This window comes from Heterodontus francisci, chromosome 34, assembly GCF_036365525.1.
Source record: "Heterodontus francisci isolate sHetFra1 chromosome 34, sHetFra1.hap1, whole genome shotgun sequence".
In the NCBI taxonomy this organism is placed as follows: domain Eukaryota; kingdom Metazoa; phylum Chordata; class Chondrichthyes; order Heterodontiformes; family Heterodontidae; genus Heterodontus; species Heterodontus francisci.
This window is the reverse complement of record NC_090404.1, coordinates 38,775,550-38,790,594: the sequence shown is the minus strand read 5'-3', so window position 1 is coordinate 38,790,594 and position 15,045 is coordinate 38,775,550. Positions and strand designations below refer to the sequence as shown.

The following is a 15,045-nucleotide window of genomic DNA, read 5'->3' as shown; positions in this document are numbered from 1 at the left end:
TATTACTTCTTTACACTGAATATAAATTACTTAAGAAATCTGCTACACTTAAACCCAACATATACCAGCACCCATAGTAGTTTGTTGTGGTCAGGGACAAGTCACCCTTGTTGGATTAAATGGAATCCTGAAAGAAGCAGGAAAGTACACTTTCTTGACAAATCACCAAGATACCAGACTACAAGTCATGGCCAAAACATCATTTATTGGTTACAAATCACAACTTAGTTAAATCTGGGCACACAGACATTTTATAGACATGTATAAATACATATAAATGTAATCAGCAGTTGAGCACTAATAGGGAGAGTATTTCACAAAAATAAGTGACAAATACCGGGGTGAGAGTGGCAAAAGATCAAAAGGTCTGAAAATTAGTGGCTGAAGACTAAAAATGACTGATTTTTTTTTTTACAATGAATCATGTAATTATGTAATTATGTAAAAACATGTAATTCAAGCAAACTAGTTGTGTAATGGTAATTTTGTACAATTTTGCATATGCAATGAATAAAATTGCACTGTACTCAGAATACAATTTCATGAGACTTCCCTGACAGCTGATAATTGGTTTTACAGAGCTTCATGTTCTCAATGTCCTGCTTCTGCCTATTTATAGCTTGTTCATGTAAAAGGTGTTCTGTGAAGATGTGTCAATTTTAATGGAAAGCCTTTCCTTGGGCCTTGCCGCCTGAGCCTAACTGAGGCAGGTTTTGTCGAGGTGGCCTGCCCCACCACACATGAAAGTCAAGTCAAGAAGGCTGAGAAGTCCAGTTCTCCATGAAACTACATTTTCACAAGATCAGTTTGAGTCAGCAGACCGCCTGTATGATTCAGAGACTGAAGAACATCATCGTCAATGTGTGTGTAAATATTTTTAAAAGTCATTTCACTCCATTATTTACATAGTTGTCTTTTATGTGTCTCCATTTTAGGAAAGGGGATGTTGTGATATGGTTTTTACAGTTTAAATGCTATACACCATCAGAGGAGGTGATGTCACAACAACACGTGATCAGTTCACTGGCGTTGAACGTGACACCTGGTCACATGAGTGAGACAAGCTCTCCTGTAAATGTGTTACTATACCAATAAAGAACTCACAGTTTATGACAACTCAACTGAAGATTGTTTGGTTCCTTATTGCTATATAAAAGCAATAAACACAGCAAGACCACCAGGGAATTGACTGCGCTACCCGGCAAGTTAACTGACATGCGCTGCTATTCCTGTTCCTTCACTTCAGTCTACTTTCACCACAGAGATGTTTCTCATACAAAATGGAGTGTTTAGTTTGAACAGAAATGATTTATCCAGGTAATGACAGCACTGAGTGATGAAGGCATAAGCATTAAATGGACAGTAACATGAAACAGAAGCACAAGCTGCGGATGTACAAGTTTCAATTTCCAAAACGCAACAACAGAATCAATGCGGCTCCTGTGAAATGTGCAAGGAAACACATGGGCTGTCATATATCAGCAGAAACAACTGACACACATCAAATCCTGTTAGTTTCATGTGGCATCTCCTTCTGCTTCTATCACTGCTTTTCCTCCAGCTCCCTCTGCTCCTCCAGCTTGCAGGTGAATGAGCTGCTTGATGCAAACAGACCAAATTCGTGAAAGCCAGCCTGACCTGGAAAGCAGGGAGTGGGAATGAAAGATGCAGGACATTGAGAAACGATGGGTTTCACAGATAACAGGATAAATAAGCACCAGGATCTCATCTTCCTGCTTCTTCCAGATACTTAACGCATGAATATACAAGAGTTGTTCCCATTCGTAATTAGACACTGTCACCCTCCTCCAATCTTTTACAAGTTGCTTAGCTTTGAAACTGCATATTTCTGACAGGTTTTCAATGTGATGAAAGTGGAGCTACAAGAAAGTAATGTTGTTCAGCAGATGTAGTGCAAGAAGATACCGAATAGGCCAATGATAACAGTGAATGTTTGATGAGCTGAGCTGCAGTAAAGGGTTGGCACCATTTAAAATGTCATTCAACAGGTTCCAAATCTGGTGATAGAAATGACAAGAAAACTTCTCACTGAATTTCCTCATTGTCATGAGATCAAAAGGAAAGGGCACAAGGCAAGAAAGTATATTTGGCTGTAATGGGTTGTGAGATGGCAGAACTTGTGCAATTGGAGTTTACCAAGATCAAAACCATTTTAAGCTTCTCGGCCTTTTGGCTAAGATCAAGTAGTATCTGTTCTTATCAGTGCTTATTTGATTGAGAAGAGACCATGATCATTGCCTTTTGATCCTGGGGAAGCTTTGAGTAAAATGGCTGCAACCAATTTTCGAGCTTCGGGCCAGGGAGTGCGCAACACCGTTCGGGTGGTCGTGAAGGACAAGGAAGGAGATGCACCAGTCGATCGCACCTTCTTCATCAAGAAAATTCTCTTCGATTGCTGCGGATTTCAAGCGACGGACGTCTTCTGCCTGCAGGATTTCCCCAGCAGTGGATACTTCGACGTGACTTTCCGGAATGTGGCGGGATGCATCAAGTTCCTGAAGGCGTTCAAGGAGAAAGGGGACCGGGCGCCACTGTCGATCCTCACAGCGGAGCCGCTCTTCACGCTTCCGTCACAACGGGACCGGGTGGTGACGATTCACCTCTACAACCCCCATGTTCCGGTGGTGGATGTACTCACCTTTCTCGCCAGGTACGTCGAGGTGGCCGGCAGCAGCACTGATGTCAAGGACCCCTTTGGGATCTGGACCAGCAAGCGGCAGGTCAAGGTGACCTTGAAGGTAGATCCCAGTGGAGCCATCATCCACCCTCCCTCCAGCTTCGCTATCGGGGGAAGTCGAGGCTTCTTGGTCTACGCTGGGCAGCCCAGAGTTTGCCACATCTGTGGCAAATCTGGTCACATGGCAGCCAACTGCAGCACGGTTGTTTGCAAGAACTGCAAGGAGGAAGGCCATCAGACCAAGGACTGTAAGCAGACTAAGTGTTGCAACTTGTGCGGTGCGGCAGGCCATCTCTACAAGACCTGCCCAAAACGTTGCCTCAGCTATGCTCAGGCGGCAAGGTCCAAGGAAAGGCCGGGAGAAGGTTCGATGAAGGCGTCCGCTGTTCGAAAGGAAACCAGCAACCTTCTCCGCAGTGAGGAACTTCAACCTGAGAAGGAAGGGGAGGCAGCTGAAACCAACGACCCAGCACCTACCCAGCGCCCGGAAACCCCTCCTCCACAGACAGAATCAATGGAGGAGGAGGCAGCAGATAGACAAACAGGTCAGTGGCAAGTGGTCCAGAGGAAAACCACAAAGAAAAAACATCCCAAAGCCACCACCCAAACCAGTGGCAAGAGAAGGCTCTCTTCTGAATCAGACTGCAACAATTCCTCTTCAGTGGACGGGGAAATGCTGGAACGACAGCCCCTTCAAAATAGGCAGCAGAACTCCGAGATGGATGATAAGGCATCCCAGCCCCCGGGCACTGGAAGCTGTGATGGGCCCGGCGTGCCCCAACCCCAATGCCCCACACGTAACGACGTGGCCAACGCATCTCAGCTCCGGGACACCGGGAGCAAAGACAAGCCTGGCGCACCTGAGCTCCGGGAGACCGGGAGCTGTGACGTTTTTGAGGAGGAACAGATGGAAGCAGCTGAGGACAACCCAATGCTCTCTGCCTACAAGACCCCCCCGATGTCACCCGAGCGGCACAACCTCTGCATGAAAAATTAGGAGGAGTTTCTGAGCCCAACCAACGTGAAACTGCTTGCGCATACGATGGGTATGCAGGAACATCCCGAAGGACTGGGACTAACGAGGTCAAATGGTATGGGAAGCAACAACTAATTTTTAGTAAAAAATGGGTGTAAGAATTGCTTCCATTAATGTGCGTAGCATTAAATCTACTACGCGATGTGTTTCAACCTTGGATTACCTTGCCAAGGTCAAAGCTGACCTACTGTTTCTGCAGGAGTGTGGAATACCACACCTCAGCACCTACAGGCAGTGGTCGCGATGGTGGTCCCACGGGCCATCGATCTGGTCGGGGGGTAATGACTGCCGTTCCTCCGGCCTGGGTATTCTGCTGCGGGGAGGTAACTTCACCATCTCCGAAGTTAAGGAGGTGGTGGGCGGCCGCCTCCTCGTAGCAGACGTGATGTACAACAACGCTCCGCTCCGGTTGATCAACGTGTCCGCCCCGGTACAACGCAGCGAGCGGCTGACCGTCTTCCAGCAGCTCCCACTGCTGCTGGCGACGTCCAGGCCGGTCATCCTAGGCGGTGACTTCAACTGCATCATCGATGCGGCTGGACGATCCGGCAGTGACGACAGCAAACTGGACGCTACGTCCAGATTCCTAATAGAAATAGTTAAAGATGCCAAACTGCACGACATCTTCAGCAAACCTGCAGACGGAGCGCAGCGCAGATACACATGGTCAAGATCGGACGGGTCTGCCCGTTCCAGGATTGACTTCCTGTTTGTGTCCAGTGCTGTCACGGTCGGATCCACCGACGTCAAGCCGGTGTTCTTCACCGACCACTGCCTCTTCCTGGCCGACTGTCACTTACAGGACGACCAGCGGGTTGGCAGAGGGACGTGGAAGCTCAATGCGACACTGCTGACCCCAGAGAACGTTGAGGAACTCAAAAGGGATTACAAAGGTTGGAGGACCGTGAAACCCCTCTTTGAGTCTCCAGTTCACTGGTGGGAAGCGATTAAGGAGAACATCAAGAGGTTCTTCATCCACAAAGGTGTTCAGAAGGCGAGAGAGAGACAGAGGGAACTGTCCCGACTCCAGAAAATTATGCAAAATCTACTCCGGTTGCAGTCAATGGGGGTCGAGGTCAAGGAGTACCTCCAAGAGGTGAAGAGCCAGCAGGCCTCGCTCTTTGCCAAGGAGGCCTCCAAGAACATCTTCCGGTCCAGAGTCCGCTCCATCGAGCAGGATGAGACGTGCTCGCGTTACTTCTTCCAAAAGGTACACAGAGAGAGCTCTGTTATCAGCAGCCTGAAGGAAGAAGATGGCTCGGTAACGTCTTCGCAGCCCGACATACTCAGGATCAGCAAATCCTTTTATGCTGGGCTGTATGACGCGAAGCCCACAGACAGCAGAGCCTCCCAGTCCTTCCTGTCATCTATCACAGAGGTCTTAGATGACAGCAGGAGGGAGGGACTGGACAAGCCGCTAACTCTGGACGAGCTGACAAAGGCCGTCGAGTCTTTCGAGACGAGTAAAACTCCCGGGAGCGACGGCTTACCGGTCGAGTTGTACTCGGCCCTGTGGGACTGGGTCGGCCTGGACCTGCTGGAAGTATACGAGAGTATGCTCCTGGCCGGCAGCATGTCAGAATCCATGAGAAAAGGCATCATCACCCTCATTTAAAAGCAGAAGGGGGAGAGGGCAGAAATCAGAAATTGGCGGCCCATCTCACTACTTAATGTTGATTACAAGATTCTGTCCAAAGTCATAGCCAGTCGAGTCAAGTCTGCTCTGGAGTTGGTGATTCACCCCGATCAGACCTGTACTGTACCCGGCAGGAAGATCTCTGATAGTCTCGCGCTACTCAGGGATACGATCGCCTACGTACGGGACAGGAGGGTGGACACCTGCCTCATCAGCCTGGACCAGGAGAAGGCTTTTGACAGGATATCGCACACCTACATGATGGACGTGCTTTCCAAAATGGGGTTTGGGGAGGGAATCTGCAATTGGATCCAACTGCTCTACACAAACATCAGTAGCGCAGTCTCAATCAACGGGTGGGAATCTGAAAGTTTCCCGATCAAATCTGGAGTCAGACAGGGCTGTCCTCTGTCCCCGGTCTTGTTTGTTTGCTGTATTGAACCCTTTGCTGAGTCTATTAGGAAGGATGCGAGCATAAGAGGGGTGACAATCCCAGGCAGCGGAGGCACTCAGGTCAAAACCTCCCTGTACATGGATGACGTCGCCGTTTTCTGCTCGGATCCGCTGTCCGTGCGCAGACTGATGAGCATCTGCGACCAGTTCGAACTGGCCTCGGGAGCCAAAGTTAACCACGGCAAGAGCGAGGCCATGTTCTTTGGCAACTGGGCTGACCGATCCTTTGTCCCCTTCACCGTCAGGTCAGATTACCTGAAGGTGCTGGGGATATGGTTCGGAAGGGCCGGGGCGTGCACCAAAATATGGGAGGAGCGAGTAGCCAAGGTACGACAAAAGTTGGGCATGTGGGGGCAGCGTTCTCTCTCCATTGTGGGTAAGAACCTGGTCATCAGGTGCGAGGCGCTCACGTTGTTGCTCTACGTGGCGCAGGTCTGGCCCATACCCCACTCCTGCGCCGTGGCAGTCACCCGAGCCATTTTCCGCTTCGTCTGGGGATCTAAAATGGACCGGGTCCGGAGGGACACGATGTTCAAATCTCTGGACAAGGGCGGGAAAAATGTACCCAACGTGGCCCTCATCCTGATGACCACCTTCGTGTGCGGCTGCATCAAGCTGTGTGTAGATCCCCAGTACGCAAATTCCAAGTGTCACTACGTGCTGAGGTTCTATCTGTCCCCGGTGTTGCGAAGGATGGGCCTGGTCACATTGCCGCGGAACGCTCCGTGCAGTTGGGCGGTGCCGTACCACCTATCCTTCGTGGAGCAGTTTCTGCGGGAAAACACCTTTGACCACCAGTCCATCAGGCAGTGGTCTGCACGGAATGTCCTCAAGGCCCTACGGGAAAAGGAAACGGTGGATCCTGTTGGATGGTTCCCCGAGCAGACCGTCAAAGTCATTTGGCGGAATGCCTCATCACCAGAACTTTCAAACAAGCACCAAGACGTAGCTTGGCTGGTGGTGAGAAGGGCCCTCCCCGTCAGATCCTTCATGCACACCCGAAGTCTCGCCCCCTCCGCACAGTGCCCCCACGTTGGCTGTGGTGGGGAAGAGATGGTCACACTCCTCCACCTGGAATGTGCCTTTGCAAAGCAGGTGTGGAAAGAGATGCAGTGGGTTTTGTCAAGGTTCATCCCAAGCAGCTCTGTAACACAGGAGTCTGTGCTCTACGGGCTGTTCCCAGGGACGCACACCGAGACAAACATCAACTGCTGCTGGAGGACTATCAATTCGGTGAAAGACGCCCTTTGGTCTGCCCGAAACTTGCTGGTCTTCCAGCGCAAAGAGTTGTCCACCACCGAATGTTGCAGACTGGCACATTCCAAGGTCCAGGACTACGTGCTGAGGGACGCACTAAAGCTTGGGGCAGCCGCAGCAAAGGCTCAATGGGGAAAGAGCACAGTGTAAGGTTCCCCCACCAAGCTGGACTGAGGGGCTGGATCCATGGGAAACCCCTCGAACTGTATCGTTAATATTCTCAATTGCTGTCAATGTAAAACTGTAATTGACATGACAATTGTGAAACGGAAGGGTTGGGAAGAAACTCATGACAGTATTGAAGGAAACTGATCTCCCTTGCAATGTTTGTATTTTTTGGTGCTGTTTGGAAACTGTTTGGCAATGTAATTTTTACAGATTTTTATGAGTAAAGTATATTTTGGAAAAAAAAAAAATTCAGCCCAGCATGCTTTTTGACAGAGCAGTTGTGTTTGGTTGCTCAGGAGTGATATTTGTGCCAGTTTGTATAGCAAGCAGAAAAAGCTATCCCGTTACCAGCAACATTTTGCCTTGCACTATCATCCCTTGAGTCAGTGTATCACTCCATGTTGCAACTTTTCCACAGCCCTTAACTTGCTTTTTTTCACTCACCAACTGTATCTGTAATTGTTCTTGTCAAGTTACATCACTGATTCTCCAGCTCTGGTCAACAATCACCAACCGTGAGCTTTAAGAGCGTTCTTAACTCCGCTGTTTTCATGCAACAAGTAATTGAAAGTTGCCACAGCAGCAAGAAGTTCTGATTTACCTAATCAAGAATGGAAACCAGAGGATGGTATTAAGAGGATTGAATCTAAACCACTGGACGACTTGGGAAGCTCTGCAATGCTCCTCAGGTTAGCTGCTTTTCCTATTTCACTTTCAGCCGGAAACATCTATGATTTGAAGAAGATTTGAGTTCTGCCACTATCATTTTACACAAAGAAATCTGGTTCAACTTATTGAAACCAAACAGTATTCCCACTCATTCGCTGAAGGTGCTATTTTTCCTCTAAATTTTGCAAGGATGTTTAGGAAAACACTTTTTTCTGGTTGTTTTCAGTATTTATTTCTCACCCAATTTTACATTTGTCATCTAACAAAACTACAATATGTAATTAATACATTTCAATGTTTAAAATTGGAAAAATGAGCTTTGCATCAATTGATTTGATAGATTATAGCAGATGCAGATTTGATTGGGAAACAAGTCTGTGACCTCACCAGGCAGGTAACTCAAGAGAACAGATGTAAAGTTTGCTGTGAACAGGTCTTGAACCTTCACAAGGAAAACCCCATTAAATTTCAAATCCAATGCCTTAACCACTCGGCCATCACAGCTTAAAATGCTGCCTGCTCTGTAATTAAATTATCCATACAAAGCATTAGAGAACTGCCCTTTTTTGTGTGTTCGTTCATGAGATGGGGTGTCGCTGGCTAGGCCAGCATTTGTTGCCCATCCCTAAACATATTCTGGGCATCATTGTCTGTGAGCCTTGAGTTGTGTTGTATCTCCCAGTTGATGTGATAATGAACATGATGGAGTCAGTGAATTTTAGAGCACAGAAGGAAGCCTGTTGACCCACCGAGCCTGTGCTGGCTCTCTGAAAGAGAAGCGACGTCCCCATAACTGCTGCCTTCCGTGTTGTTTTGGTCGCTGTGAGGTGACTATGGAGTGACCTGCCCATGGCGCATTCCTGGACAGAATGTATGGAGGTTGTGAGTTGCTCAAGCATCAAAACACCCCTCTCAGCCTTCCTAGAGGGATCCAAAGGAGTGCAGAGCTCAACGTTTGGCAGCAGTTTGGCTGCAGGAACTGCTGGAAACATGACAAAGGTGACACATGACCGCATTAGGGGTTCCTCTCATGATTTTCTGTGAGGGTTTACTCTCCTGGCCTGAGTCTCTCCTGAGACAACCACAGGGCAGTGGGGTTGTTCGCTCGTATTCCTCAGCAGGGGCCCTAAAGAACAGGCAGTTTAATCCCATAATCCATCTTTTCTCCATCACCCTGGAAATTTGTCCTCTTCAAGAATGTTGCTGTGCAATCTGATTGCAACATCCATTCAGACGGTACATTCTAGATCTTAACAACCCTCAGTCTGGAGAAATTTCCCTCAATATTCTTCTACTTCTGGGTCAAAATCCTGGAACTCCCTTCCTAACAGCACTGTTGGTGTACCTAGCCCACATGGACTGCAGCGGTTCAAGAAGGCAGCTCCCCACCACCTTCTCAAGGGCAATATGGGATGAGCAATAAATGCTGGCCTGCCCAGCGACGCCCACATCCGATGAATCAATGTTTTTAAAAAGCTTCTTTTGGGAACGATTTTAATTTTCGGACTCCTTTGCTGCAGGTGCGCAAATGCACCATCATCGTCCAAAACGCTGTTGTCTGCGACGTCACAGGCAGCTGTATAAAGATGGCGCTGCTGAACTGGACACAAAAAGCAAATTAAACCCAACATCACCTCCACAATAGTGCAATCGCCGCATCAGTCGCCGCATTCAGGTCCCTCCTCCCTCCATCCCGCGATCGCCGCGTCGATTCCTCGCTTCTCCCTTCCGGTTTGCTCCGCCGCTCGAATTGGACCGTTCAATGGCGCGGTTTCTACCCAAGATTCTCCGCGGTTAAGAATATTCCCTACTGAGAACGCAGGAGAGCAGTACGCAGGCGCAATACAGCGTTTCGCGCAAACGCGGTACCGAACAGTGCTTGAGGATGCGCAATGCCGAACAGTGTTTGAGCAGGCGCAGTCCCAGTGATGGTTTCAGAGACAGCTGTTGCAGCCTCAATACCCCCAATAAGAAGCTCCCGGTCCCGCGTTTGCACACGACCGGCGGCGCGGTGGGGCAGGGCAGCTGCCGGGCTTCTCTTGGTGACGGTAATGGCCGCCAGATTTCCTGCTCTTTTGCAGGAACTAAGGATTACTAAACTTTAACATCACAGCCCAAAACTTTGAAGGAAACTTATCTCGGTTATAAAGGGGCCTGGGGGACACAACACAGGGACACAGCACAGGGTAGGAGGTCCCCCCTCCCTGCTTCCACAAAGACTCCCCTTGGACTGGGCCACACCTGGACACGGCTAGTTCAAGGTGCAGGAAGCTGCAAGCTGCTCGGCTGAGCAGTGGAGTGGGGGGTTAGACTGACAGGCCGAGGGAGGGGGATATCAGGGCAGGTACACACACTGCTCTCCCTTTTGCTCCTGGGATGTTTTACTGGAGTCGTGTTGCTGACCATTTCTAAACTTTGTCTCCCTATCCCGGTGATGGAGGTGGACTGTCGGTTGCTGAGTGTTGGAATATATTGCCTCTCCTTATTTTTCCTCCTCCCATTCTGAGTTCCGGGCTGTAGGCACCGGCGGTGGTTTGATGTGCCTGAAGCGTTAACTCTGTTTCTCTCTGCACAGATGCAGCCCGACCTGCTGAATATTTCCAGTATTTTCTCCTTTTATTTCAGATTTCCAGCATCTGCAGTATATTGCTTTTGTTTTATTGCAGGCATTTCTCACAGAACTGAGTCGAGAAACACAGACGGACGAATTAAGAGCCAGTTTGTATCAGGGTGGGTGTTGGATGTGGAAGTCAGTCCCTGATGTCCTGTGTTGGTCTTTTTTGTTCCATCAGTTTGAGCTGGAGTGGGGATGGGGGAGCAACCGCTGGCTTTAATTCCGAGTACTTTTGAGCCCAGTCGGGTGCAACAATTTTCATAGTGAGGCTGTCAAGAGAGGTAGAATCCAGGGGAGATGAGGTTGCTAAACAGACACCAACCACTCGATGTAAAAGAGTATTGTTTCAGTAACAAGTATTTCTGTGGATGCTTTCAATCCAGTTTACATATACACACGTTATTACTTCATTCCTGTGATATGGGCGTCACTAGCCAGACCAGCGTATATTGCCAATTCGCAGTTGCCCATTGAGAAGCTGATGGTGGGCCTTCATCTTGAACCACTGCAGTCCTTGTGTTGAAGGTGCTCCCACAATGGTGTTAGGGAAGGAGTTACAGGATTTTCACCCAGTGATGATGAAGGAACGGTGATAAATGTCCAACTTAACATCAACTTGTATTTATACGGCATCTTTAATGTAATAAAATGTTCCAAGGCATTTCACAGGAGTGTTATAAAGCAACATTTGACACTGAGCCACATAAGGAGATATTAGGGCAGATGACCAAAAGATGGATTAAAAAGCTGGGTTTTAAGAAGTGTCTGAAGCACGGAAGGCAATGTTGCGAGGCGGAGAGGATTAGGGAGGGATTTCCAAAGCTTAATGCCTTGGCAGCTGAAGGCACGGCGACCAGCGATGGAGGAATGAAAATCAGGGATGCTCAAGATTCCGGAATTAGATGAGCTCTGATTTCTCAGAGTGTTGTAGGGCTGGAGAAGATTATAGAGATAGTGAGGTGTGAGGGTATGGAGAGATTTGAAAGCAAGGATGAGGATTTTAAAATTGAGGTGATGCTTAACTGGGAGTCTGTGTAGACCAGTGAGCTCAGTGGTGATGGGTGAACAGGACTTGGTTAGAGTAAGGACGCAGGCAGCAGAGTTTTGGATGATCTCAAGTTTACAGAGGGTGGAATGTGGGAGGCCATCCAGGATAGTCAAGTGGAGAGGTAACAATTACATGGATGTAAGTTTCAGAGGCAGATGAGCTGAGACAGTGGTGAAGTCTGGCGATGTTACTGAGGTGGAAATAGGTGGTCTGAGTGATGGTGTTGATATGCAGTCGGAAGATCATCTCAGGGTCAAATATGACATCCAGGTTATGAATTGTCTGGTTTAGCCTCAGACAATTGCCAGGGAGAGGGATTGAGCTGGTGGCTAGGGAGTGGAGATTGTAGCAGGGACTGAAGACAATGGTTTCAGACTTCCCAATATTTAAGTGGATGAAATTTCTGTTCATCGAGTACTGGATGTCAGTCAGACAAGTCAGGATGGTGCGTGGCTTGGAGGGGAACTTAGAGATGATGGTGTTCATATACACGGGCTACCCTGGTCCTTCCAGATGATGGAAGTTGAGGTTTTTGGAGGTTCTGTCAAAGTTCTGGTCGAGTTGTCGATATATAAACTCCCTCTCCTCTCCCTGCCCCTCTCCCTCTCTCTCTCTCTTTTTCCTCCCATAGAGGGCAGAGTCTTGTGTAGGTCCAGACTGGGTGGCAGGTTCCCTTCACTGAAGGACATTAATGAACCAGTTGCGGTTGTACATTAATCCAGTAGCTTTCATGGTCACTTTTTCCTCGTGATGGCACCATAAATTACCAGATTCATTCAGCTCCGTTTCACAACCTGCCTTTGTGTTTTTGTGGGTTCTCTCACACACTCTTTTTTTCAGTTTTAAATCAATTTCACAGGGTTTTAGAAGGGGAGGAATTGCAGCTGTGAAATGCAAAGCAAATGTCAGATCAGGATCTGAAGGAGTCGCCCAACTTATCGTAACCCGAATATCACCGGATTTTGAACGTGGAAGGAAAAAGTACCGATCACAGTGTGGAGAAACTGTACACATATTCTGTGTGTGGATGAGGTTTCAACCAATCATCTGCTCTGTCGAAACACAACTGCGGTCACATTGGGAAGAAACAATGTAAATATGGGGACTGTGGAAAGAGATTGAATTATCCAGTTGAGCTGGAAACTCATCCATGCAGTCACACCCTGGAGAGGCCGTTCACCTGCTGTGAATGTGGGAAGGGATTCACTAAATCATCCTACCTGCTGACACATCAGTGAGTTCACACTGGGGAGAGACCTTTTAAATGTCCATTCTGTGGGAATTGCTATAAACGTTCTGCTGAAGTGATGTCCCATCAACGTATTCACACTGACAAGAGACTGTTCAGGTGCTCTCACTGCGGGACTGGGTTCAGGCGATTAGGCAACCTCACTACACAACAGCACATTCACACTGGGGAGAGGCCATTCACCTGCAAAGTAGATGGGAAGGGATTCACTCAGTTATCCGCCCTGCTGACACACCAGCACACTCACACTGGGGAGAGGCCATTCACCTGCACAGAATGTGAGAAGGGATTCAATCATTTATCCGTCCTGCTGACACACCAGCGAGTTCACACTGGAGAGAGGCCAGTCACCTGCTTCGAGTGTGGGAAGGAATTCACTACTTCACCCCACCTGCTGAAACACCAGCAAGTTCACACAAGGAAGAGGCCATTCACTTGCTCTGACCAGGGGAAGAAACTTCCTGCTTCATCCCATGTGCTGACACACCAGCGAGTTCACAAGTAACTCAGGGATGAGAAATTTCCACCAAATGGCAGATTTCCGACATTGGGGTTTCGGAAATCCACCATTGGCTTCTCCCATTCCCACCTTAACCACAAGACCGGCTTTGAGAGAAATTGCAACTGTCAGTTATGATTTTTTAAAAGTCGGCCAACCACAAAGCTGCTCGGCGATCTGTTTTACCTTTTTTAAGTCATCTTTATTTTTTATAGTCTTCCACCTTGGTGGAAATGAATTTCAAACAGGAAAGCAAGTGGGTGGAACTGCACACTCCTTCACAACTTCAGTGTGTCTGTCTTCTGTAAATTTCCAAAAAGAAGGCGTGTTTATACACAGACCAATTCCCAATGTTTGTTTTTGCCTTCATGGGATATCTTAGCAGAGACCACCTGAGACCTGACACAGCTCATTTGACATGGTTTAAAATTAATGGTGCAGGATCAGTAGCTGGCAAGTCCCTGGTCTGCAGCAAAAACATTGGTCTGTCAATAGGAATTTGAAACTTGCTTCCATTTACACAGCAGTGTGTGTCTGAAATAATTTCTGAAAACTCTGCACAAACTGGTTACTGAATGTGAATATCCTGCAGTGAGCATGAACTGTATAAACTGAATATGTCCTGTGCTTTGGAGCAACTGAAGTGATCTGGAATTTCCACTTATCGGTTTTTTCAGGTGTTTGGCTGAATTCCATTCATTGTTCACCTCCATTTTCACTGTCTACTGCCCCAGTCACACTGTAAACCTGGAGTCAGTGTGAAGCTGTCTTTTACACCACAGTGATGCAGGGCAAGGAGTATAACTCTGGCCATCTTTCTTCAATGTGTGTTTTGGCATTGCTGAAGATTATCTGGAAAAGACTGTCCTGCACCACAAGTGCTGTGTATTGGTTACAGTGAAACTGTGAGCTCTCTGCAGTCACTATAAATGGTCACTGGGTTTCTCAGGCTGATGGCACAATACTCTGTACATGTATGAACATGTATATACAAGAACACAAGAAATATGAGCAGAAGTAGACCATATGGCCCATTGAGCCTGCTCCACTATTCAATATGATCATGGCTGATCTTGGGTTTCAATTCCACTTTCCTGCCCGCAGCCCATATCACTTGATTCTCTGAGAGACCAAAAATCTATCAATCCCAGCCTTAAATATATTCAACAATGGAGCATCCACAACTGTCTTGGGTAGAGAATTCCAAAGATTCACGATGCTTTGACTGCAGTAATTTCTCCTCATCTGAGTCCTGAATGATTGGCCCCTTATCCTGAGATTGTGCCCCCGCGTTCTCGATTCCCTGACCAGTGGAAACAATCTCTCAGCTTCTACCTTATCAAGCTCTTTCAGAATCTAGTGTGTCTCAATTAGTTCGTCTCTCATTCTTCTAAACTCCAGAGAATATAGGCCCAATTTACTCAGCCCGTCATCATAGGACAACCCCCTCATCCCAGAGACCAATGTAGTAAATCTTCAGTATATACAGAATGCTGCCTTTCTCCAAGCCAACACAATAGTTATGATTTTCAGCTCACCTTGCAGTTAAATGCAGCTGTCACCAGACCAATTGGTGCTGGAGAACAGGAGCCAGAAGTATTGATCACTGTTGGGATATACAGCTGTCTATTAGACCTGCTGCATTGTCACAGGGCCTTTACCAAACTTTTGAGCCTGATTTGGGGATGATGCAACAGAACCTCAAACTTGTTACTGTT

At 47.8% G+C, this 15,045-nt stretch overlaps 1 protein-coding gene, 1 non-coding gene and 1 pseudogene across 2 annotated transcripts; 2 read left to right on the top strand and 1 right to left on the bottom strand.

Annotated features, from left to right (window-relative positions):
* The first annotated feature begins 2,174 nt into the window (after positions 1 to 2,174).
* Positions 2,175 to 2,281, top strand: LOC137349450 (U2 spliceosomal RNA; annotated as a pseudogene).
* Positions 2,282 to 8,338: 6,057 nt separating this feature from the next.
* On the bottom strand, positions 8,339 to 8,421 carry trnas-uga (transfer RNA serine (anticodon UGA)). Its single transcript has one exon. It is a non-coding gene; the product is annotated as a tRNA-Ser (tRNA).
* A 4,465-nt stretch (positions 8,422 to 12,886) lies between these two features.
* Positions 12,887 to 13,333, top strand: LOC137348837 (gastrula zinc finger protein XlCGF8.2DB-like). The gene has a single exon (XM_068014075.1). The coding sequence runs from the start codon at positions 12,887 to 12,889 to the stop codon at positions 13,331 to 13,333; it is 447 nt and encodes a 148-aa protein (XP_067870176.1).
* The last annotated feature ends 1,712 nt before the right edge of the window (positions 13,334 to 15,045 follow it).

Excerpts from the sequence above, each read along its gene's own strand:
- LOC137348837 (XM_068014075.1), top strand. The coding sequence starts at position 12,887 with ATGTCCCATCAACGTATTCACACTGACAAGAGACTGTTCAGGTGCTCT.